This window comes from Chroicocephalus ridibundus, chromosome 16 (genome assembly GCF_963924245.1).
Source record: "Chroicocephalus ridibundus chromosome 16, bChrRid1.1, whole genome shotgun sequence".
Lineage (NCBI taxonomy): Eukaryota > Metazoa > Chordata > Aves > Charadriiformes > Laridae > Chroicocephalus > Chroicocephalus ridibundus.
Window position 1 is genome coordinate 4,236,530 of NC_086299.1, and position 25,800 is coordinate 4,262,329.

The 25,800-nt window shown below is 37.5% G+C and overlaps 1 protein-coding gene and 1 long non-coding RNA gene across 5 annotated transcripts in view; one reads left to right on the top strand and one right to left on the bottom strand.

The window, feature by feature from the left end:
* The window catches only part of PRKCZ (protein kinase C zeta), a 55,747-nt gene extending 41,943 nt beyond the window's left edge, over window positions 1–13,804 (bottom strand). The window contains exons 1-5 of one of the 4 annotated variants that reach the window (XM_063353646.1): window positions 13,383–13,804; window positions 12,055–12,258; window positions 9,637–9,758; window positions 7,317–7,406; window positions 6,867–6,917 (exon numbers count right to left, since the gene is read on the bottom strand). In XM_063353646.1, coding sequence (XP_063209716.1) covers window positions 6,867–6,917; window positions 7,317–7,406; window positions 9,637–9,758; window positions 12,055–12,125 — 334 coding nt within the window. In that variant the 5' untranslated portion in view covers window positions 12,126–12,258; window positions 13,383–13,804. Of the gene's footprint in view, window positions 1–2,497; window positions 2,698–2,867; window positions 3,281–6,866; window positions 6,918–7,316; window positions 7,407–9,636; window positions 9,759–12,054; window positions 12,259–12,850; window positions 13,268–13,382 lie in introns of those variants that run through there. The other 3 variants (XM_063353645.1, XM_063353648.1, XM_063353647.1) reach the window with 3 other exon arrangements.
* LOC134524036 (uncharacterized) lies at window positions 13,599–25,800 on the top strand. Its single transcript, XR_010073477.1, has 3 exons — window positions 13,599–13,731; window positions 17,726–17,823; window positions 23,929–25,800. It is a non-coding gene; the product is annotated as an uncharacterized LOC134524036 (long non-coding RNA).

Consider the following 25,800-nt stretch of genomic DNA (forward strand, 5'->3'; position numbering starts at 1 on the left):
TATTATTATTAGAACGAGCATGTTACTGTAAAAGTGAAGAGGACCATGCCTTCAAACAGTTTCTGGTTTCCTTTTAAATATTTCGCCAGCTAATAATTAAAGGACAAGCACTTACAGATGCAGAGGAATTAGTAATGGAACTTAAGAATTACAAATGAGATGCTTTCTAGTCAATATTGAGAATCTCAGTTTTTCATTTTTCAACTAGCCAAGTCACTACCTTCCCCCTGTGGTTTAAGGGCAGAACTGCAGAGTCTGTTCAACGCTTAACTCTTGCACTGACAGTGATGATTAGGACTCTCACATGTCTCTTCTGAAAACCACCCTTTCAGCACACCTTAAGTTAGCTGCTTTTTGCTTTTTTTACTTCAGGAGGTTTATTTACCATCCACATTTGTCCTGACAGCAAGTCTTCAGTGGCTAGCAAACTGCTTTCACTACTTAGACTTACAAGGTTTCACTTCTGAAGTGTTCTCCATTTCAAATTAGCAGCTCCTGAAATCTCTCACAAAATCTGGTTCTCTCACACAGCAACTCAAAAATCCAAGAGATAAATGCTGAAGAGCCCACTTACCTGCCCTGCAGGCCTCCACTGCTATTTCTGTGGCTCAGTTAAACATTAAAAACCATAACTTGCATAGAGCAACTAATTTTAAAAAGTATTACACAGCACCCCAAGTATACTACTATATAATTAACCTTGACCATATCATTTAAGAGGTTACACACTAAATAGCTCTTTCCAGCTACTGAAACAGACAGGCCTAATAAAGGCTTAACAGGCTCACAGATGTCCACTAATTCCAACAAATAACACAAAAAGCTTCATCACCTTCTTGCCAATTTAGTTTCCCCAAATGCCTTTATTTATATCAAAAGTGGATTTACGAACTTATGAGAAGTATATAGCTTGGAAGGATGAGAGACAACAGAGTAATGTCTAGACATTACATTCAAGAGAAGTTTTCTAAAACCAGGTGACATCTGTCCTGCATGATTATACTACCTTCAGAGCAATAGCTAAGGCAGGGGGTGGAATAAATAAAAAATAAGAACACAGGCTATTTGTTATAACACCTTACAAACTAGCTCAAGTATTCCTTTTTCCAAGTATTTTTAGTTTATAGTTTACAAATTGGTATACAAACATCTGCTAAGACATACAGTATCTTAAAGTAAGGGAAGACATCAAGCCCCACAATCAAATGCACACTTTATGATTTCACACCTCCATTATCAAAGGGGAGGCCTAGCTCTTTATTCTTCATTGGACATTTCATAGCTAAGAAAAATGTTGAATTTTAGAATTAAAAACATTAATGATTATAAGCAAAATAGACCTTGAACTACAATCCTGCTTTCAGTAACCTACACTGTCTCATAATCTGTATGTATATTTTTCAAATATGTCACATATGAAAAAACATGGTACACACTTAAGACAGAGGAAGAGGTTTCAGGTATTCTTGAGAAACTATGACACAGCTATTTTCAATTCCTGGGCAACAATATATCTTGCATTAAAAATAGTATGATTTTCCTCTGTCTCAGTTCAATTACTAAAAACCAGGCAGGGGTTACTACCAGTTTCAAAATTGCCTAATTATCCAGTGCAATCCAATCTATGTTTTCAGAATAGTCTCTATGGTCGCAATAGTTCCTTTCTTCATTGGGGGATGAAATTGGTTCACGTGCTCTGAATAACCTAATCACTGCTGCCAATACAGTAACAAATGAAGGGAAAAACCTGCCTTATGAGCTAGAAAAATATTTACAGGCCACACTACTGTAGCAAGAAGCCTTTTAGAGCTATTTTGTAGTATCAGGCAGAAAATAAAGCAAACCCAAATATATATACCTAAAAAAAAAGGCTCACAACAGTAATTAGGTTAGTAAGATACCTTTACACAATCCTATAATGAAATTTTCAAGAAAGATGGCTTGGGGTAAAATGAAGTCCAAACACCTAATGCTAAAATACTGAGCAGATAAACAAAGAACGTAAGAGACATCCACAACAGTGGGATCATCACCAAAAAGAAGAGGCAGCAAAATCAGCCAGAAATATTAGATAATAAAAACACACAGTCTACTGTCATGCTAATGCTGTAAGTATTTACACATCAAAAAGGTATCATTCTATTTCTTGAAATGTAAAGGTTTCCTAGTCTGCATTCTTCTATGTAATGAAGCCAACAGCAAAACAACCCTAAAATTTGTTAGCACTAGCTACCCAAATCCAAAATTTATTTTAACATTAAATACACGTATCTGTTCATTCAGATGTAAAAATGCAGAAGTATACTAGCACAGTTTATTCTGACAATATTAGAAACTAAGTAAGCCTTAATTCAAAACAATTATTTCACAATTAAAACACATCCATCTAAGACGACCCACTAAACACAATTAAACAAAAAGGCCTTAGAAAATTACGCTTCTAAATCGTTAAGCTTTACATCAGCAATCTTACAATAAACAGGCCCTGAACACATACCGTCAGGATTTTTTGGATACATTTCTTTCATTAATCTCCCTTATTAGCAGCAGCAGCATCACTCACTCTTCTGTTCTTTTCCTCCTAAAATACATTCCCCAAGAGTCCTTTCAATGCAATTTTATCAGCATTTCTGAGAGGTCTCTCAGCCACATCCCTACGCACAAGAGGCAGCAGGAACCTCCGCATTTGTAACAATCTATGGCTGCAAAGGAGGGTGGTAGGCAAAGCAACTGTATCATAACCAAAATGCTGAGTTCTATTATCTACTGCACCACACGTACACACATACTGCATCAACAGCCTCAATTCATAACAGCAATCACAATAATGATACATAAAATCTACAGAAAAAGCATGCATTACTCACTGGATTTTATTCTTTAGCTTCTTCAGCATCTAATTCTTTACGCTTTACAATGTAGTAGGTATGAAATGAAACATTTTCCCTCTATTCCACTGATGCCGCTGTTTGAATACCATTAGATACCAAGGACAATAGGCAGGATCAGCTCGAACATTAAGAGCAAATATTTAATGGAAGACTGGTTACCCCCGTCTCTCCCTTTCACATCTCTGCCTCATGTATCCAGGCACGGGTGGTACTGGCTCCCTTGAGAGGCTGTAGCTTGCAGCTGAGGCACAAACTAAAACATGGCATGGATGTCAAGGAGCTGATGTCACAAACCCAAGTATTTCTCTGATAAAACCGGCAATTCCATTAGGGAAGTCCTACTAATCGACAGAAATTGTTCAGCTGGACATGCTTTGTTATACAATGCGCTGCAGCACCAAGAGTGATAAATCAGATCAAGATCTGTCAGTGTAAATAAGCTGAGGCGACAATAACTAAGTTATAAAACTGCCAATCAGATACCACGCTTTGTATCAGCGTATCGGGAAGGCTGTCACTTAAAAGCACAGAAGAGAGATACACACCTAAACATTTCAGAAAACACCTTGTTTAATACCAATTCCAAAAGAATAGTTAATCTGCTAAAAAAGTAAAAGTATGTTTTAAATATAAAAGACTGGCCTGAAAGTCTGCCACCTTTATCAGGAAACATTGCGATAAAGTACCCAGGGCTCCAGGCCAGCAGATGCTAGAAACGCCTCCGAGAGGTCACATTAAGTGTCTGGGAAGAGATGCAGGATGTTTTAGAAATCCTGCCACCTCACCCACACAGCAGTGCTGCCACCCCACCCTCTGGGGACGGGCTGTCTCGCTGAAGGTAAAAGTTACCCTTTCCGCAAAAGCAGATGCACATTTATAGTGGGAGCTGGGTCTGGGGCAAAAGAAACCCACCAAAAAGTGCAAGAATTCAGAAGCAAAAGGAATACAGACAGTACAGGTTCAGATGCTGGAGACTGCAATTTCTATCTTGCAGACAGCATCACATCAATATAAGAAGGTAGGTTCTTCAAGCACAGAAAAAGCCCCCAACTTTTCTTAAGGAATGCAAATAGAAATCAAATATTAGTCACGTGGTTTATTCCATTAATGGATTACATGCATTTATTTCAAGCTTTGTTGGCTGGTACAATCTCAAAACCATATCAATTTCACAAAGGTCCAGGGCAGCTAGCAATTATATTATTAGATTTCAACATAAATGCAAAACATTCAGTATGCATTTTTGCACATTCTTCCAAAACATCATGTTTTTGAAGGAAGTGGGAAGAAAAACCTACAATTCTACAAGAACTCACCACTAAATATTTGCAATTCAGAAGATCACATACTATTAGAAATAGTCACTCCATGACCTAATATGAACAAGTCTGACCAATGAAATTATTTAGCAACTGAAACACAAGTTATTTAGCAATTCAATAGTTTTGTTTAAAAATTCCATTTTAAACTGTCTGCAGTTCCGTAACAAACCAAGGGTCCACACTTAAGAGACTGCTAATTCAAGTAGAGGCCCATCTTGGACAGAGCAACTAGTTAATTGTTTGTCTCTGGAAATAACTTGAGGCAAACTCATAAGCTCCTTTATACTGTAAGCATGATGCTCTAGAAAAGTGAATTTATAATATTCTTATTTCTTAAAAGGATCTCCTATGAATGTAACTCTGTGATAAAGTCACATGAAATAAAACAAGAATTTGAAACATACTGAATCTTTTCTGAACAAAAGGACAATACTTCAGTCCTGTCAAAATAAACAGTCCTTTAAATAAACTTATCACCACCATCAGTAACATTTCCATGCAGTCTAAGTGCAACGCAGTTTGTTGCATGCCTTTAGCTAACACACAATAATGCCGAATGCATTAGTTTATGCTAAATTAGCACCAATGCATTTAATAAGTCTGTTGTAAAACAATTTGAAAATAGTTACAACTAGGCCACAATACCAGATTTCCATGCAGGCCTCATGGATGCAAAGAGGTAATATGCACCAAATTAATTCATTAAATTACGAGAAACCTGACCACAAATCACTTCCCAAGCACATCCTACTGAACAGGCTTTTTAAACAATCCAAGTATGATTCAACATGACCTGTAAAACCATGTAGGGAGAAATACCCTACAGACAGAATAACCAGGTCATCTGAGCCACACTAATCTATGTGCTTCTGTACTTTATCTCATGGCTTGAGATAACTAAAACATCTAACAAATTAACACAAAAAACTTTTGTACTAAAATATCTACACTTTTAATGAGATCATTAAACTGCAGTGAACTTTGTTATGCCACATATTTGAAGAGATACCCCTTTAAGCAACAGTCTCTTCTCTCCTCCAGTTAGCTTACTTTTCTTGATAGTATTTCACATTAGTTTGCTTTGTGTTTTCACACAAAGGGCAAATATTTCTATTTGGGACTAGCACCAGCCTAGGTTGGTACAACACAAGTATTTCCTCCTTCCCTCTTTAACAGCTAGAGGAAAGGAAGCAGAGCTAGAGTCTGCTGGTTCTTTCGGTTCTTACATTGGGAAGGCAGAGCAGCACAGATGCCCATATGAGTTCACTCCCTCAATTCTCATCCAACAAGTTAGAAGCAAGATAGAAGAAAACAAAATAGATTTCATCTATTAGCCCCAAACACTGTAGTGATGCTACACTTGATTGTTCCATTCTTAGTTGCAGAACTAAGGGAGGGAGGCATCCCGAAGTTAGAAATTTAAACAAAAATCAACCATTCTGTCTCCATTGAAAGACAGCTGTTTCACAGAACACGGTCTGAAGACTTATGATGGATTATTAACACTTATATTTACCTTTGGCAAAACCTGCCCTGGCAGAACACTACGCGCATTCTAAGGGCAACTAACCCCCAAATCCATCACCTTTTTTACCGCAATTCTCACAAAAGTCAAAGGCACACAAGACATTGAACTACCCAAACATCCTCAAGCATCGTTACTACAATAAGATTTGGGAACAGTAACAAGATACAGGAAAAACCAAAACTTTTGCTGTTGCTAACAATATTTTCTGTAGATACAGAGGTTCAATTTTTGCCTGCCAACGCAAACCTGACACCTTTCCAGGGAAAAGATCCAGTTTAGGACATAACACCTTCTATAACTCAGGTCCTCGAATAAAGCAGTGTTCCTTGTATACAATTCACATCAAGAAAATATTTAAACCTACAGAACTAAAACCACTCTTTCCAGAATGATCAAGAAAATTGAGCCTGAAAATATCTTCCCATGGATATTTTCAACCTATTAAGCTAAACTGAGAAGTGACAGCATAGTAAAACGTTTTCAACATACTATTTTGTAGTAATCATTTTCAACATACAGTAAGATACAACTACAGTCTTCACTTGACTTTTAACTCGTGGACAAACAAGTATTGAAATTCAGTCTTATTTGCTTGCACATTTAATAAAAGCACGGTACATTATGTGATATAACAAGATGGACTGGTTGCCTATTTCCTTGTTGAAACTTCAGCAGAATTAGTAAGAATCATGTATGCTTCCTCTGGAAGTTTATCTACCTTTCACAGGAATTTTTTTAGAGATTAACAGCCTTTTTATTAAAAAAAATGAAAAAAGCTGTATCTCCGTTTTCTTCAGTACATCACTTTTCCCTGAAAGTTAAGAATCCAGAAGAATCACAAAAGCAAAGGACCACATTCAAATAGGCATCTAAAATCCTGATCTCTTTTCTTCCCAATATATCAGCTACTGAAAACCAGTATTAATCCTCAGAAACATAAAAACAGTACTAAAGTGTTGACTTACGTAAATCCTCTGTTGACAAAATATCATTTTACATCCTATTAAGAAACCACAAATCAGACATACATGTACATAACACTAGCTTATGGAAATCTTTCAATATATTTCTTTTCCATGTAATTGAAAAAACTGAGCTAAAATTTGATAATGTTTTAGTACTCACTATCTTCTCCTGGACAAGGCATGCCAGGTTTCTCTGGAATACTTGGGAAAACTGAAACAAAAACATAGATTTTTAAGTGAAGAGACTCTCAGTAGTACTTTGTCCTTGATTCTTGAATCTATTTACACAAAAACAGTTTCTGGAAGCCTTTAAGTTATTCTGCATGAGAACTAACAAGATATTTGGGTCCATTCTGGCAAGATCTTATACTTGACTACAGCATTAACAAATCTGTGCAGTTTAGAACTTGAAGCCCCCCTCAAAGCGCACTGTACAGTTTCAGCTCTGGGGTGCACTCCTAAAAGAGTTTACAACATCAAACTATAAGGCACCAGCTACACAAAGAAGAATGTCATTAGACAGGCAAAGGAGTTGTTCCACTGTCACATTTAAGAGGCTATTAGGATTATCAACAAATGCATACAGGTTCTTGAACTGGGCAATACTTGCCATGAATAATCAGCCCTTCGTCTCTGTTTTGACAATACAAACGGAAGGCTTCCTCCAGTTCCATTTGAGATGAGATGGTACATGGGTCACCTAACAAAAAAGCAATACATAGGCAAATTTATGACTGAAAAATAAAGTGAAGAATTTCAATTAGTCAGTAAGAAGTGTACCAGCCTCCAGGATTGGTTTTCTTTCAATCATTTGATATTAAGCTGCCATTTTATCAAGCCAGAATATAGCAAGACAATTTTTTTTCCTTCTAATTTTAGCAAAACTGAGTAGATAGAAATATATACTATATTGGTTTGCAAGGGGAAAACAAAATACAAGAGTGAACAGATATGCTTAAAGATCTTTAACACACAGCAGAAAAAAGCAAGATCACTTTCTAGTAACCTGAAAATTTAAGTTTAATTCAAAATTACTTTATCCTTTGTTAAATGGCCCATTATCTTACTACCTTAACTTCACTGACTACAGAACCATGATATGATAAATCAAGTCATGAAGGTACACACAGATTTGAGTTGAGTCTCTCTTCCTAGACTGACAGAAAAGCAATCTATGATTAAAAAGTGCAAAATATAAGATACACAGACAAAAGTCACAAATGGGATATGAATTATGCCAACACTGATGTAGAAATATCATAAATGTAAAATTCATTTCCCTCTAAAAATCTCTAAAGTTTTCAGGGTTGGCCTGTATATTTTGAGGAAAATAGGTTAACATTTTTTAACTTAGATTTAGAAGAAAAGCAAACAGAAGGAAAAGAGTAATCATTAAACCTGCCTAGCCACAAAGAATCCTCTCTTTCAGAAAAAGATATCTTAAGCCTTAGTTTCTATGACTTTGTCTTCTGTGCTAACATTCAGTAGTAGCAGATTCAGAGAAGTGCGCTTTTAAAAGTTCTCAAAAAGGCAGCATGCCAGCTACAATTTAAAGTATATTCTAAAAAGCCTAACTATTGAAATAGATAAAACAGAAAAACCCACCCACCCCAAATTACAAGATATTAGTCAGGATGAAATTCATAGGGAAAAGAATAAAATAAACAGAGACACAAGTATTACCACACACTAAGCCTGGGCTCAAGCACCATGCCTTATCCACACCTCGTTACCATTTATCTGTGACATATACCATTAGTTTAGTATTAGGAAAACATGCAGAAATGCAAGTATTCAGTCAGAGAAGACAAACATTTAAAATATCATTCTTGATAATTCTGAATCTTTTTGACTTCTTGTCAGATCTGATTAGCTTGTAGTGTGGCTGACAGAGTTCATACTCAGGAGTAGAAGTGTCAGCTCCAGCATTTTCTTGTCTGCTCATGCTCACATTAGCAGCATTACGTTGTGAGGGTTATTTTAGTTAAAACTAGATAATTAATCCATAAATCCACTTAACCAGGCACATGTAAACTGCAGTACGTCACAATACACTGAAAGCAAGCAAATGAGCGAAGGTGCCACTCTCAACCCCTGCAACTTTGTTGAACACCCACTCTTCCCTCAGCACACCCTGCCCACCATATGTGACACATGACCATATGATATATGGACCAAGTGATGACACCAGTTTCAATTTATATATTAAATAAAGTAAAGCTTAATTTCTTATTTTAAAAAAATATTCTTGTTTTTTTAAAAAGATGCACCCCAGGGTGCATTTACCCCTCTTTGAAGACCATAGCTCTCAATGATCTATAAATACTGCAATAGTGCATCATGAAAGACAAAAGAATTATTTGTACTGCAAATTAACAATCCATATTCCTTATATGTTTATGGGATTTTATTACAAGTGAGTTATTCATAGCCCAAGAATTTTTGGATCTTGTCAAAAACAGAGAAATACTAAAGAAGCCCAATGGAAAAAGTAATTTTCTTCAACTCTTTGGTAGGCTTGCTTTATCCATTAAGCCATTGGCAATTGTTTGCTTTAAATTAGTTCAGAGAGAACATCTGTTTGTGCAATCAGTCAAATTAATGTAAATTACATTTGGCAATAAACGGAAACAGTCACTCATATGCAGAAACAGGATAACTCATAAAACCTGTGAGGAATGAGGGCAGCCAAAACAGCAGATTAGTTGAAACTTAACCACTTAGAATGAGGAATTAGGAAGAGGGTTGTCAGGTAATCTTGATGTTCTGAGGCTCATTCCTCCAAGCTCCCTACTTTATGAACCGTGGTATTTAGAAATGAAAAGTATGTCCACAATATGAAAAGTTTTTATACAAGTCTCCTTAGTGCCCCTTCTTTGTACCACAATGAACAATAAACCCAAGAATGCTTTAGTATTTCAGTACAATACCTTCATCATCGATCCACTTGAGGGTAATTGGCTGTTCCTGTTGTAAATTACACATCTCATGCACTTCATCACAAAGTTCATCATAGCTCATTGATGCATCCAAGTTTGTTATCAGGATGTCCCTGCATGAGATAAAAATCACAAGCTTTTATCAAAAAAATATCTGCATTAGCCTGCATATGCCAACAATTCCATCTATGACTCTAAGCTGAAAAATGACACTTACAGAATCATCATTCCTCATATAAAATGCTCCCCTTAATGCAAATTGGCCAGAAGCCAACAGGACTACATTTCACAGTGTTTAACTTCTTAAAAATACTTTAGTATGGAGGAATTAACTGTGTTAATGATCTGTCTTTAATGCATGTTTACTTGGGCAAGTCAGGTTCCCTTATTATAACTCTCAGTGTTTGAAGTGTTGTAAAAAACAAAATATTTTGTAAGAATTAAGTTTTATCCTGGTACTTCTTCCATCAGGAAATAAGTAAAATCCCCTTAAAACATAGTTTTTTCCCCCTCACATCCACTACAGTGTTAAGAGAGAAAGCTTTGATGAGGTGAATTCTCAAAAGATATAATTACAAGAAAACTCAGATAAAATCTTACTCAAATTCTGTATTCTTGTGCTCTACCTTTATAGTGTTTTGAGAACATGAACCCAATATTGAACTCCACTCATGTAAACCATAGCATATGGTCAGGCATTTGTGAGAATAACTCCCGATATAACAAAAGCCCACATAGTACTGTCAAAGCAGGACAAAAATTTAAAAAAAGATCATGCAAAACAAAAACTGAGCATAAAAACTTGACTTTCTCCTGTTTTCTAAATACTCTTCAAGTGATAGACTTAAGGAAACCAACTGATGAAACAAGTGCAGGAAGAAAGAGGTGTACTTAAGTCATCTCAGTGCATTCGAAACATTCTAGAGGGTAATTAGAAAACAGTTTTGTAATTAATGGCTACTGGCACATGTAATTCTTTCCCCCCTTAGTTGAATACAATAAATATACCAGAGATATCACTGCTCTGTTTAAATGAAGTGATTTCAAGTAACCAGGTATAAACTAGATAAACTAAGTAACTAAAATAATGAAGTGAGAATTACACAAGTTTACTTTCTTTTGCAATCTACTTATGCAGTCATTTCTACTATGCTATGTTAGGAACTCTGTCACACCCAGAAACGCGAATACCTAAGATACTAGGACTCCACAGAGATAGACTCAACATTCATGTGTTTCAGAACTTCCTCATGCTTAGATTTTTAACTGAGATTTGAAAACGATACGTTGTACTATTACTTCAATTTTTTAGCAGCTAACTGAATGAACTTGTCCAGCATCAATGACTTCCTGCAGTTTGTCAAATTTGTTGACAAGATGAGCGTAGTACTTTAATGGGACATACTGAAATAATCAGTTATACAGTCTATAAGACCAAAACTAGTCACCTCTTACTCACAGACTTTGATCAGTAGAACAAAACCAAAATTCATTGAGTTTGGAACTCTTGTTTGTAAATTCACATATTATAGACTTCACAGAAAGTGGAAACTACTGAATACAGTGTTGCAGAAGAAACTACAGTAGTAGTTTTTTGTAAAACATCATAATAATTACACATGAATTCTAGTAGTGACACAAGCATTATCACCTCCTCTATTTCTGCGCAGACAAGTTCTACAGACATGCTCTTTTCATTCGGTATCAACAGTACCTGCCAGCAAGCTATCCTAAATTGCTTACATTAAATTCTATTTGTGTTTATAGCACCTTCCCTTACAGAGCTAATGCAGCTCTCCTATTCCTGTTTCAGAGAAGTATGCATATCCATGTGTCTCAGAGAAGTACATCACACAAGTATTTGAAGTTCAGGTGTTCTTTTCAACCTGAGCCTATGTATGACATGATTCAGACATGCAGGAAAAAACTATGGAGCAGAAAATAATTACTAGTAAAGGCAAATATAACATACAAATCTTTCACTGAGAGTTAATAATGCAGTTTACATGCATCTACTAAATAACCATAACCATGGTGCAGATTAGTAACAAACCTAATTGATCCGCACACACTTCAAAAATTACTGAGCAGCAGTAACAATGAACCACAGCATCCAGTCCCATTTACATGGATTTCTTGTGAAGTACATTTTACTTCAAGTAAAGCACGAAATTTCTCTATTTTGTTAAGACATGTTTTTTGACGTGAATTCTCACCATTAAAAGCTTATCTGTATTTTTACTATGCGAATTTTCATATTAAAATTTAACCTGTAGATAAATGAACCGTAAATTAAGAGAGCCACCAACGTCCTGGTTACTCTATCACTAGGTCAGACTATGAACTCCTGCTCAATATGCTTCAAAATTAGATAGGACACAATACAGAGAAGAGAACATGCTGACTTACCCACTATAATGTGTTTTCACTCTGATGAAGTCTTTGTTCAAGTCAATTTTTGAGCCCATTCTGCTAGGCATGGTCTGTATTTAGGAGTCTAAATGTAGTTATAGATATAAAGAAATAAGTTCATTCAAGACAGACAGCTCTAGTTCTAAAGTGAACAGCTCCACATGTGAAATAAGTTTCTCCTCCAGATGATTTTCAGTCCAGCTGCATAGAAAGAAAACCAGAATATGGATGAATATACACACACTCTACTACACAAACGAGTTGTGTCAAACTTTATAAACACAAATAGCTTTACATAGAACAGCAAGAAATCAAAAGGAAAATAATCAAGACCATTGACACGCACAGAAATTAAATGACACCAGTTAAAAATACCCTACATGATTTAGTTTTACAGAAATATCCCAAGCATTTAAGGATTTTTTTTAAATAAAGCATTCAACAGTTCCCTCTTTGCCAAAAATACTCCAAAGAAATCTTTACTTATTCATCAACACAGCTTCTGGCTCTTTTCTTCCAAAGAGTAGAGTATTTTTGTTCAAAATAGTTTTTATATACATGGCAGACTGCTATCAATTAGTGTTGGTTACAAATTTACCCAAGAAAAGCAGAAGAGGAACTCCGAGGGGTAATTTAAGAATTTAAGTTAACTTTACAGGCTGATAAACACCTTGTTTATTACTCCTTCCCTTACAGATATGCACACACGTATATATACATATTCAGACAGCCCCCTAGCCCCCCTGCCAGGGAAGCAGGGCCATAGGTACCAGGGGCTGCTCCTTCCTCTCACCTGCTCCGACCGAGGGAGGTCCCACCGGTGCCGCTTCCCTCAGCGAACCGGCCGGCGCAGGGGACGCCCGGAACCTGAGGGGGACGGGGCCCGGCTCTCCGCCCGCGTTCCAGAGGCGCCCGGCTGCACCTCCACGGCCTGAAGTTGCTCAAAGTCCCGCGAGGAAGTTTAGGCTCAGACTATCGGCTCCCCGCCACCCTCACTGCGGACGGGGCGCCGGAGAACGAGCAGCGGCAGCAGCGGCGGCGGCGGCAGCAGCAGCAGCAGCGCAGGGCGTGAGAAGCCGGCGGCTCGCCCGCGGCCCTCCCCTCAGCCGCCCACCCGCCGCTCCGCCTCACCGCCCCGCTCTCGCCAGCGCCTGTGGCAACGGCGCCACCGCGCCGAACATGGCGGACTAAGAAGGTTAGCGCCCGCAGCCAATAGAACACCTCCTACACTACCTGTCAGCCAATAGCAAGCTCCGACTCACCTGGAGCCAATCCCCAAAAGGATCCCGCCCACCCACGGCCAATCATAGGCCGGGAACCGTTACCTGGGGAGTAGGAGCCTCTCAGCCAATCAAAAGCGAGGGAGGAAGGGGTAGGAGAACACCTGCAGCCAATCGGCGGCCAGTGCGCCGCTCCCGCGGGGGCAGCGGTTGAGGTGAGAGGCGCGGAGGGCTGAGGCGGCTGGCGCTGAGGCGGCGGGGCCTCACCGGGCCGCTGCCGGCCGCATTCTGCCTCGGCCCCGCCGGAGAGTTTCGGTGCCGTGGCCGTGCAGCGCCTCTGAGACGCCGTGGCGGAAGAAGGCCCCAGGCCTGAGAGGAGAGTCGGATGCGACCGTTCCCGCGCTGTGGAGGCAGCGATCCTGCGCCTCTGCCCTCCTCGGAGCCCTCTGGAGAGGTAGTGAGTCGTCCCGGCTGCCGCAGGCCTCTGGCTCCCCGGTGTGGCCTCGCCGGGCGCGGGGCCGCCTGAGGGCCGGGCCGGGGCGGTGCTGAGGCGAGGGGTGGAGCGGAGCCCGGGAGCTGCGACGGCCGCCGCCCGGGGAGGCCGGGCTGAGGAGGGGACTGTCCCGTGGTCGCCCGAAAGCACAGCTCTCGATCGGTCACTCGTCAAAAAGCCCACCCTCAAGGAAACAAATAAAAGCCCATTCCCAAAAACAAATAGCCTGTCAGCACCCACCCCCCTCCCCGACCCAGTGTCCCGCCTGCCGCACCCAAACTGTCAAGATTGCTTCCTGAAAAACTGACTTCCACAGGAATGTAATCCCCTGTGAGTGTAAATACGGCATCCAGCTTTAGGATGTTTCATTCAAAACTATTAAAGCAGGAAAAAAGCGGCCAAGATAATAAAGAGGAAATAAAATGACAAAGATAAAACAATTCCAGACTTCTGAGTGGTCAGACCAGAAGGGAGAGAGAAAAACAACGAATATGTTGTAGCACTGTTGTTGAATTAACCACGCTTTCACAAGAGCAAGTCTGTGAAACGGTTAATGCCCTTAGCTTTATAAAGTTGGTGTTTTTTCCTAATGATACTTTGATCTTTTGATTTCAAGCTGTGAATCGGTTGCGACTGAAGCAAAGCCGTCTCCTGTGTAAAGGAGATCGGGGGTTTGCCTGTTCTTCAGGTGAAGGTGTGGGATAGTTAACTCACAGAGTCCCCTAGTGGAAGTGCTACTTTAACTGGCCAAACAGCTATTTTCCTTGTGTACCTTAGAACGATTTTCCAAGCAAATAAGCTATCCAAGCAAAAGTTTGCCTTGGGGCTTTTGTTGACCTATTTATATCTGCCATTGGGCAACAGTAACCCACCAAATTTGAAAAATAAAACAAACCAAGGTGTCACAACTATTAGATTATATTTTTTTTTACTTCCTGGAGTTGAGCAGTCATGATCTGTATTTTGAAAATGGAAAAAAAAAAAAATCAATCCTTAGTCTCCTGCTATTACCTTGTGTACGCCTACATCAACATATTTTTAGACACCATTTAGCACTTTCACAGTATCTTTATGGGGGTTTATGGACGTGTATGTGTTGGTGGGTTTGCATCAGTGTAGCCCTGAGCCTTCTTTTGGTGTTTCTACAGTCTACTAAAATACAAATAAATAATAGTTAACACTAGTTTAAGTAGCATTAAAGGAGCAAAACTTACTCACATCAGCCTAGATGTTTTCTCTGACGCCAAGGAAATGTGCCAAATGGTTTCACTTATCAGTTTTTAATCTGAATTATTTGCATGTCCACTGTTAATTTTATTTTAGTGATCTTAAAATATCAATATGGTTTCAAAATGGGCCTTAAATCTTCATGTGTTCCAGATTTCCTCTGCTTAAAATGGAGAACATTATGTAAGATATGTCTACAAAAGTAATTCTTTCAGAGCACGCTAGACTTTGATCTCCCTGTCACGTCAATTAGATGACTTCAGCTCTTTGAGTGGTTGGATTGGGAGATAAAAGGTAGTGCAGTTCTTCAGAACTCTCATTTGAGGTTTTGTATGTTTTATTGTTATTTTTTCCTTGGACAACTTACTGACGTCGGAAGATTAGGTACATTTTCAGGGATTGAAGAAAATCAACAATCTCAATAATAATTTTTTTATGTCTTGCAGACATATTTTGTAGTTGATCACTTGGTACTAATGCTGTTATTTTAGAAGTCTTATTTTGAGTTGATTTTTTATTTTCCTATATTACAAGACTGTTTAAACACTTGAATTTCTTAATAGATTTTTCCCACTTCTGGGCAGATGGCATTTTTTGGAGAGGATGTCAGCTTTGCTACATGCATTAGCTAATAAGGTTGTAACTGGTTTGAAAATGCAACATATTGTATGATCATTGTTTCTAGCATATTGTTTTTGAAACACAGTCCGAATCCTAGAGCTGTAAATCATGGGTGTATTCCTGAGCTTTCTTTTTTTTTTCCTTTTTTTTTTTTTCCAGATGGCAGGGCATTGCACTAAACTTCTACTAAACCATCCTCAGTTTAATAAAAAGTTCCAATAGTGCTGTCCACTACACCTAATTTAGTTTTATTTTATTCCAGGTTTATTAATTTAATTTTATTTTACAGCAGGTTTAAATTAGATATTTATTGCAGTTAAAATTTTAGTTCCTTTTAAAATTATTATCTCTTGATATCAGATCTTTTACACTGAAGAGCAGACTATGAAGTGAACTGATCTGTTTGAGAGAGAGAAGGCTTAAAAAAAGATTTTTTTCAAGTATTTCAGTTCTGTTTTGAAAATAAGTCCTATCATATCAAGCACAACAAAATAGGATTTTCCCATTCTTGCATTCCTTTCTTTATATGATGAGCTTTGGCAAATCACAAATCTCTGTTACATGGCCTAAAATAATTTTTTTAAGAGATGGGATAATAGTGATTTCCTTACCACTATTGGTAATTAAGTTCTGTAAGAAAGAAGGAAGAGTTACCTCCTACTGGAAATAGCCATGCAGATTTGCCTTTCTATTTTGTCCGTGTGTCTTATTAGCAACCAGGATCCATAGTAGCCAATACTAACCAGGAGCTGCTGAAGTCTAGTGTAAGTTATCTTAAGGAGGACATACTTAATTTGCAGAGACTTCTTACTGAAATGTGTCACAATCTTAGGCTCTGTGTTAGCTTGCGTTATTATCCCATCACCTCATCTACAGTGCAGTTACTCCTGTTTTATACAGGTAGGGCCATGGTGATAATCTGGCTTCACACATATATAATACTACATTCAACAGATTTATAGTGGCAGTGGAGAACACTGATTTGCTAAGGAATCTGATGTTGGCATTTCAACTGCTGCAGCCTGGTGGTCTAACATTACCTCATTATTGAATTGTCTTTTTGACTAAAGGTTATGAACGTCCAGACTGTTGATTTCCAAACTTAATGTCTCCTTCATTACTTCATTGTACCGTTGTCTCTGACAGTAACTTTGAAGCCTGCATTTATTTGAGCATGTATATCTGCACGTTTCCAGCAGATGGCAAGATATTCCTAGGGAACTGTCTGGGACATAGTTGTATATACAATGCTTACAAGTGCCAGTTCTTTATTTTAATTGAGAACTGTTCTTTAAAAATTCGTTTAAAGGGAAAAAAATTTGGGGGGTTAATGATAGGATTAATCTAAAGTACTGCTTTAGGCATCAGATATTTGTATTAATATCTATTAATCTCACTCCAGTGCAAGGTTTTTCTAGCTGTATTTTCCTTTTTAAAATTCTAAAAAACATTTGCTACTTAATGGGTTTGGAAACTCTTAGACTATGCAGTACAGCTGTTTTAGTGCCTCTAACAAGAATGTCATAAGCTTCCTTATCTCTGTTTTTAGTTGGTGTCTTGAAAGAAACAGGCTGTGGTTGCATAGGAAAACTGAGTTGTAGGGATATACGTTCCTTGCTGTCTTGTCCCATATTTGAGAGAATAATTTGTGTGCATGCTTGAAAAAAATGAAGCACCTAAATACCTCACTGAATCCACAAAATGAAACCAAAATAATTGTTGTTGGTTGGGCTAGGCTGGACGCTAAATGAACGATAGATGATTGGTTCTGTTCTACCTCAAACCAGGACATTAATTTATTCCAGGCTTCACATGAAGAAAGTAGTGTCTTTTTACCTTTTCAGTGAAAGGAATTATATTCCAGGATCTCTCAGAGTATTTTCTCTACACGCACCACTCAAAGGATAATTGTCAAATATAATTTTAGACACTGCAGCCAGGAGGAAATTAGAACATTTCTGGATTGAAAAGTTATATAGCTTGGTGAATACTGTAAAAATAATTTGATATCACAGATGTAGTACTTGTAACTAGTATTTTGGCACAAATATCTACAAAACCAAGAGAAAAAACTAACAGTCTACACTGTTTTCCTGTTTGTTTTTAGGTTAGAGGGAACCATTTCACTTCAAGCTGGACTTCAACATAACCAAGAGGCACAAACAAATTTTATCTTGTCGTCTCTACTCATCCTCCTTAAAGTTTGTAAGTAGTGCATGTTTTTGGAAGGTACCTACTGCACCTGAAACTGATTGTGTGTGTTGAATTTTCTTACATTTTAGCTTTTGTGCCTATTATTTCCACCATGCATTTGCCTCTTTCTGATCTACTGATAGATGCATTTGTCTAATGGAAAAGCATTTTAACTTTTGCAAATAGCTCCAATATTCCTTTACAAATAATCTCAGTTCTTTTTTCACATTTTGATATACAGATCTGTTTGAGTGCTTGTGCTTTATATTAACCTATTGTTATTCTGCCAGCAAGAACTGCTGCAGAAAGAAAAAAAAAAAAGAGTATCCTAATGCTTACCCATTCATACTACGTGCTTCCACTTGTACAAGTTGGTATTTTAAAGATAAGTACAGACCCAAAAAATGTGAGTCTGTGAATCCAGGCTGCAAACAATGGGAGAGAGATTTAAATATGGTGCTGGGTGTTTTGGTTGTATAAAAGAAAGCTTAACTAATTTATAGCCATTAAAAAGAATGTTTTAATGTTAAAAAGCCATGTTTTGTATTCCAGCATATGAAGTTGATGCAGTTGGGTTAGTAAAGAAATATGGTGCCTTGTTCCTGTGAACACTACTTTTGGTTAAAACAAGTTAAGTCACAAGTGGGGCAACTCTTTAAATATTTATGAAGCACTTCTGCAACATTGGCATTGGGATATTTACCATATTAAAATGTTCATTTAATGAAGAAAGGGTTATAAAATCAGATGAAGAATGTTTTGAAACAAGATATCACATAAAAAATAACTGAGAATCATCACAGAAAAGAAGATTTGTTGACTAGCAAGGTTTATTTTTTCTGTAGTTCAGATCACAAAATTGTCTTTGACTGATACTCTTGAATCCCAGCGTTTGAGGAACCGAAGGATCTTGACTGAAACGGATATTCACACTCACTAAGGAACTGTTATGGCAATAAAAGAGAATTTTTCAAGGAAATGTTATGATACATATAAAAATCTGTTAGAATGTCTTAAGTTAATTCAAAGTTAGACTTGACAATCAGATGATCAGTGTTTGACTAAAGCAGTCATGCTTATTGATTGCTCGTTGTTTTGAGATTTTCACATTGAAGTGCTTTGTCTTCACCTTTAAGACTTAATTATACTTTAGTTTAGAAAGTCTGTCCAATAACCGTTATCATCATATATCCCAGATCCTAAAGGGAAAATCTCTGCCATTTAACCCAGTAAGGACTACTGAGTTTAATGTTTAAGGTGCTATTGCTTAGGTCTCATTCCGGGAGTAGGAGAATTGCAGATTACTGAGAGAAACATTCCAGGTCTGCTGGTTAAAATGTGAGTGGGAGGCAAAGGCGCTATTAGACTGAAAGCATAACGTGAATTACCAGTCGTAGCTAGGAGGCTCTTAGCTCACTGTCACTGCCAGTTGATTTGTCTCTGCACTCTCTCTGGCTTACAAAAGGCTTTCCTTTGAAAGAAATATATCTCTTTAGAAACAAAGGTCAAAGGTTACATATTTGTTATGGTTCACTTTATTTCACAGGTGAGGAATTCAGCAGAGATGAAGACTGTTCTTGTAGTTTGGGAGCTATTTTTGCTATATTGATGTTTACACCTCCCCTTTCCACTGGTATAAGAAACGGGGAGGAAAAGCTCTCTATTTTAATTTTGATAGTTTAATGAACTCATAAAGTTGTGACTCAGCTAGGACCTTCGTTGCTTAAATGACTAAAACTATTGGGAATGTTCCTACTACTGAAGGTTGTTGAAGAATCATTGCACTATATGGACTCCTCACAGAATAGATTATGTACAAAGTTCTTCTTACAAATTTTGACAGAAAGATAAAGAGTTTTAAGTTTTTAAACCTGATGACGGGGTGTCAGGACTTGCAAATTTTTCTACCTTTTCTTATATTTTTTTAACTGCTCTCTCCACAAAGTACTTGTATGTTTCTGACAAGGTTGACCAAAAAAGAGTCCCTCTCCTTTTCTCCCTCCTAAATGCCTCAATTAAGGCATCACTATGACAACTAGTTCATAAAGACAACTGTTGAGGGAAAAAAGGGGGCAATCGGTACTAGTTTTACCTCAGTAAAAGATGAGTATCCTGTTATTACTTGAAGTAGTGAGTGAAGATCTTCAGCTATATTAGAACCTGTCAACTTTCCAAGGTTTTAAAGATTTAGTAGGGATTAGAATGCTGATTGCAGACTATGAACGAAACAACAGGTAGGTGGAGAGAGATGGCTGCTGTCTTCAAATATGAGAGAAATGTGAGTAACTAGATCTGTGTCGCTCTAGAATGAAAATATATCCCCATAGAATGTCTTCCCTAGCAGATCAGACCAGCAACATGTGCAGACATGCAGGCTGCTCTTCAGCCTATTTTTTTTAACAAGGAAGAGACAAGCTATTGTTTCTACTGAAATCAATGGCAGTGAAATCATTGAATCCAGTGGGAACAAATTTACGCCAAATGCCACTAAGTTTGGATAAAAATTCTAAGGCAAGGCATTAATATGTTTTAACATAAACTGGAGTAAAGCATATATCCTACATAACATCAGAAATCACCATGGTAATTCTTTGCAGACTTTCTTGCTGGATTGAATATTAGTGTTTTTCTAGCCCATATTAAAATAGACAAAATGAATAATGTTTCAAGACTATTTTAAGTCAACACGCCCCTTGCTTGTCTTTCTTATATAAGATAGAAGCACCCAGAAGCTAACTCACTTTTGTTGACACCACATTAGCTAGGAGGATAAAAAATTCTATGGGTAGCCCAAATGACATACGTTTAAAAGCAAATAAAACCAAACCTCTATGCTTCTGTATTTTTTTTCAGGATATTTAAATAACCTGTCTCTGTAGAAAGACAATTTTTGCCCACTTTCCTTTTGTATGTGTTTACCAGCACATAAAACACTGTAAATCATAGGGGCTCCTTTCTTGCTGCATAACCTGGTCCTAATCCTTTAGAAAGCAACGATTCGTCTTCTGAAAGATAACAGTGAAAGAAATTATGAAAGAAAGAAAATGAATGTTTTTACCATTGAAGACATGCAATTGTCATTTCAGAAGGTGGAAGCAAATGGTGAAAATTTTAAATAAAAAAGACTTAACCCTGAGGGGCAAGCTTTCACCTTGGTTCCTCAAGAATCCTCTTTTTATTGCTTTCCCTGGACCAAACTTAATTGTGCTGCCCTAAATTCCCATTAATGGTCCAGCCAGCATTCAGTTTGATTGAAAGACAGGCATTCTTAGTTCAAAATATTCCAAATCCAAGAAGTGTCTGATGGATACTTCGATAAGCATGCATAGAAACACCATTGTAGGAAATCTGAAAATAATCATAGCTGACATAGTAAATGTTTCTTTTTTATAAAGTACAGGTTCAATTTTAAAATACTATATGCACTATAGTTTACAAGCAATATCTAGAATCCTCCTGCCTTTCATATATATACATATGTGAGCTTGTATATGTGAAAGTTGCTCACACAACTTGGAAAGATGAGGGTAGGATAATCTTAAATATATCTATAAAAAAACGTGGTAAGTTTAAGAAGTACAGAAATAGATCTTTTGTGTTTGTCTAACTCGGAAAGATATGTAGCAATAAAGGAAGAACCGTCTGGATGGACTATTACACCAGATGTTTTATAGATTACTCTCTATTTCATCACTCAATCTTTATTTAATCTTAAGACTGTAGTAATTGTAATACTGGAATAGCTCAATGGCCTATATATTGTTTTGCTACTTCCAGCTACACCTGTTCCACATACCTGCCCCTTAAAGCTGGCCAATTATTTATTATTATGTAAAGAAAAATGTCTTCCTTACCCCATCTGGTTATTTCTTCATCAAGTAAAATAAAAGTTTTTTTGCACAAAGAACCAACTCAAAACCCAACCAAACCCCCTTCATCTATTTGCAATAAAGTAAACTGAACCAACAAATTAAGGAATGTAACTGTAGAGGTAACTTTCTATTAAATAAAATACTGCATCCTAATGCAAAGGTGGCACAGAGGGCAATATTTTGTTTATGAAAGTTCCCAAGGAACACAAACTGTATGAGAAATCTTCTTACCTTAACCAGAAGATAATTGTTCACTATTGGTTAATGTTTTATGGTTACTACAGGAATATAAAAACTGTTTAAAAGTAATCAGGAAATAAAGAATGCACAGTCAGTTTCATAATACAAATATTTGTTTACATCCCCTGTCCCTTAATGCATCTGTAGGACACTATCAGAAATCTTCTTCTTATCAGGTGAAATCTGGACTAGTTGCAGGGCTAATTATTGCTGAACAACTTAGTTTCAAGGCCTGAAAGATATTTGTTACCTATTTCAAATATTCTTTACCTTTCTGAGCACCTTTCTCCTTACTATCTTAAAGCATTATTCCAATTAAGCATTTAAACAGTTCTGAAAAGACAAGTTAAAATATTTTTGGTGAATCCCCTCATGGAAATTTCATAGGCTGTGTCTACACAGGGAAGTTCTGCCAGTAGCTTGCATGCTCTTTTCTGTGTGAGCTGAAATGAGAGTACTGTCAAAAGGAGCGTGTGAAACTAATTTGGTTAAATCAGTACAACTATTTTGTGTAGATGAGACCTACAAGTATAAAATCACTTTGGTTTGTGACGTTGTCTGGTTTTGCTCCACTTGAGAACACAAAGAACAATGCTTGAAAGCGCTGAGCATTACTGATCTCAGCAAAAGACACAGATACTCAGCAGCTCCATGACAGACTCTGTACCAAAAGATGGAGACTGGACACCGGGGTAGAGGATCTGTCATTCAGTGGAATTAGTCCTATGTATTGGCTGGTCCTAAATTGAGAGTGATCAAGAGTAAATCTAAAGGTTTTGGATACCTCAGAAGTGAAGGATATTTGGATTTCTTTTTTTGGACCAATCTTTTTGCGGAACAGTGAACTCCCAATAACATCTTATTAGTTCTGTTGGTGCTATATTTTCTGACAGCCTGGGTTTGACTGTCTTCTCAGATTTGTTTTTACCGTGCAGGACTTAGTAACAGGAATAGCCCTGACATATAGCTGGTATAAGGAGAGAACAGATCCCTAATACATTATGTAACCATGGGCTTAGATCCTCAAATTCAGTTCATTTAAGACACAAGCTATAAAGACAGAAAGAGAGAGTGCCTTTCTCATTTCAGCTACCAAATCCATCCAAATAGACATATTCATTGCCAAGTTTTTGTTCAGTTTTCATTAAGAAGTATTAGTTAGTTATATATGTTTGTAACATCAAATAGGCTTTCAACCATTGCAAGTGTTTTAAGCTCCTATAACAAAGAGGCCATGAGGGAGTTGCTTCAGATTTTTCTTTAATGAAAATATTCTCAGTAACTTTCAGTAAGCCTTTTGTTTTCTATTCTGCTTCATAGACAAATATGCAGGGGTGCCATTTTCCTCCTAATGTGAAGTGCTTTCTTAGGTTAATGACTCTGAGTATTTAAAATCAGAGCAATCATTTTAAGTGTTTTGTTGTACCAACAGTAGAAGCCTCATTGAGTTAAATTGGTTTCGCTACATTATCTATTGGATTAGCAAACCAGTTAAGAACTGATGGGAGAGCTTTTACTTTAACTTGGATAAATGCTTTAATTTTTACCGATAACAGGACTATATATTAACCTCTTAATAGAGCTGTCACTGCCAGCATTACTTTCAAACAAATCATGCAGTATCTTACTCCTCTTCATCTTGTGCTTTCTGACTCTTCAACCTCTTGAGGCAGCAAAAGCTATTTTTTAACATAAATACAGAAATCTGCATAAGTGCCCCACGGAAAGCACTCATGAATACAGAATGGTACTTTCTTTCCTGTTGTCAAGGCCAAAGTAGAGTTTTGATAGCCCTTGGGCACTGAATAGGCAGGATTTCATTATGGGATGAAATCTCTGAGGTCATTTTGATTTTCCTTCTAATGCATTTTATCTTCCAGTTCAATAGTTTGAATGTCTATTTTGTCCGTTTTCTAGAAGCTCCAATTTCTGTATATCTACATTTTATTAACACTCCACATTTAGAATGATTACATTAACACATATCCCACTCTCTTTCTCACAGACACACCAGTCCACAGAGCAGTACTCTAAATTGCTGAAAGGAATACAAATACTTTCAGGTATGGCACAGAAAAAGTGCCTTCTGATCACATTCTTTTTTTTTTTTCTTTTTCTTCCCCCCACCCCTTGGTGCTAGTACAACCCATCCAAAGCCAGGTTTCAAAAATTTAGTTTATTTCTGTTTATTAAGGGCATCATGAAAGTGGAGTTGAATGAGTATGGGGTATTGGAGTGCAATGAGTATGATGATTTTAAATGAAAAAAGTAAAGCACACCCAAAAGTACACAAGATTCAAATTTATGCAAAACTCCAATCATTATACCATACTCCTATACTGAAGTTTCTCCTTAAAATTGTTTGAATGGCATCTGACTTTTCTATTCATGGCTCTGGAAACAGATTCAAGAGAATCCCACTCTTCACAATGGAGGTGTTTTGTCTTGTGCTATTCATGCAAATGCAGTGACAGCAGCTGAAACACCTGTTCTCCTCTGAGTCACCTCCTTCCTGGAATGGACACAATTGCCATATGCATGCTCACAGTGCACGTTTCTGACTGCCTGTAATGTCTTGAGATTTTCCCCCCCCCTCTTTATTTATGCTTCTGTCTACAACATTGTGATAGTCTAGCATTCTGGCTTCGGATTTTTTGAGGAAAAGATTGCTGCCACCTTTTACTTTGATCAGTCACAACTGAGCTGTGCACCTTGAAGATCTGCAGTCAAACTACAGAAAAATTCATTCAATAAACCTTTTGAAGAAGCCAGCAGAGCATGAAGCCTATGACTGTCTCCCAGATGGAGAAGCAACTAATTTTGTCCAATAACCCCATGCGATTACTCAGTTGGCTTCAGTGTAAGGAGTTATGTCAGGTGCACAATTACAAACTATTACTGTTGAAGTAATTAGATTAGACACTGCCTTTATAATATCTGCAGCTGCCTTCCTGCTAATTACTCTAAATAATCAGCCGCTGCACACTAGAGGGACTAGGTCAATGCTTTGTTCTCTGCTCTTTAATAACTTTAATTCCAAAATCATGGATTATTTTCTTATGAGTTACACTCCACAGGAACTTGCTATGAGTATTTCTTCAGCTGGATTTAGTCAATAATTTCACTCTTAGCATTAGATACTAACCCTGACAGGCAATGAAATAAACTAATAGCTAGAGAAACCAGCAGGATACAAAAAGGTTAGACTCTGCTTTCACAGCAGTAATTAATCTACTGATTTTACAACAAAGATTATTTCTGATTTATGCAAGTATAACGAGAAGAGTAAGGCACTATGGCCTTTCTAAATAGTGTAGTACTCTTGCGGTGATACAAAGTGCTGCACAGAATGTTTCAGACCTGCCTACCATCTTGCATTGCCAATGAATGTGCATCATCCAAGAGTTACATTTAAACTTCCTTGATTCTGAGGCCAGACAAGAATTAGATAAGATGTACATTGAAAAGGCTCAGTTTTTAGCTGAAAGGAGAGGTAGAAAAGGGAGTTAAGATATGTCAAGGACCTGAGCCAGGATCATGGAAAAAGCAACAACTTGGTAAGGAAAACGCATTGTAAAGTCACGCTTCTGACGGTTTTATTCCACTCTGCACTTAATCATTATATAAAACAGTAAGAATGATTCAGAAGAGAGCAGGAGGGGTTGAACATCCTTTGTGAGAAAGTGATTATGACCAAAAACATGCTTAGAAAAAAAAAGGAACGTATATTTCTGCATTTCATCAGCATCAGGAACAAGCACCAAGAAAAATAAAAAAGAAACAGGAGAAGCAGAATTAAAAAGAAAAGCCTGATTACCTGCGTGTATTGAAGGAGATGCAGAATTTAATTAGCTTTCTGGATAAGGTGAAAGTTGAG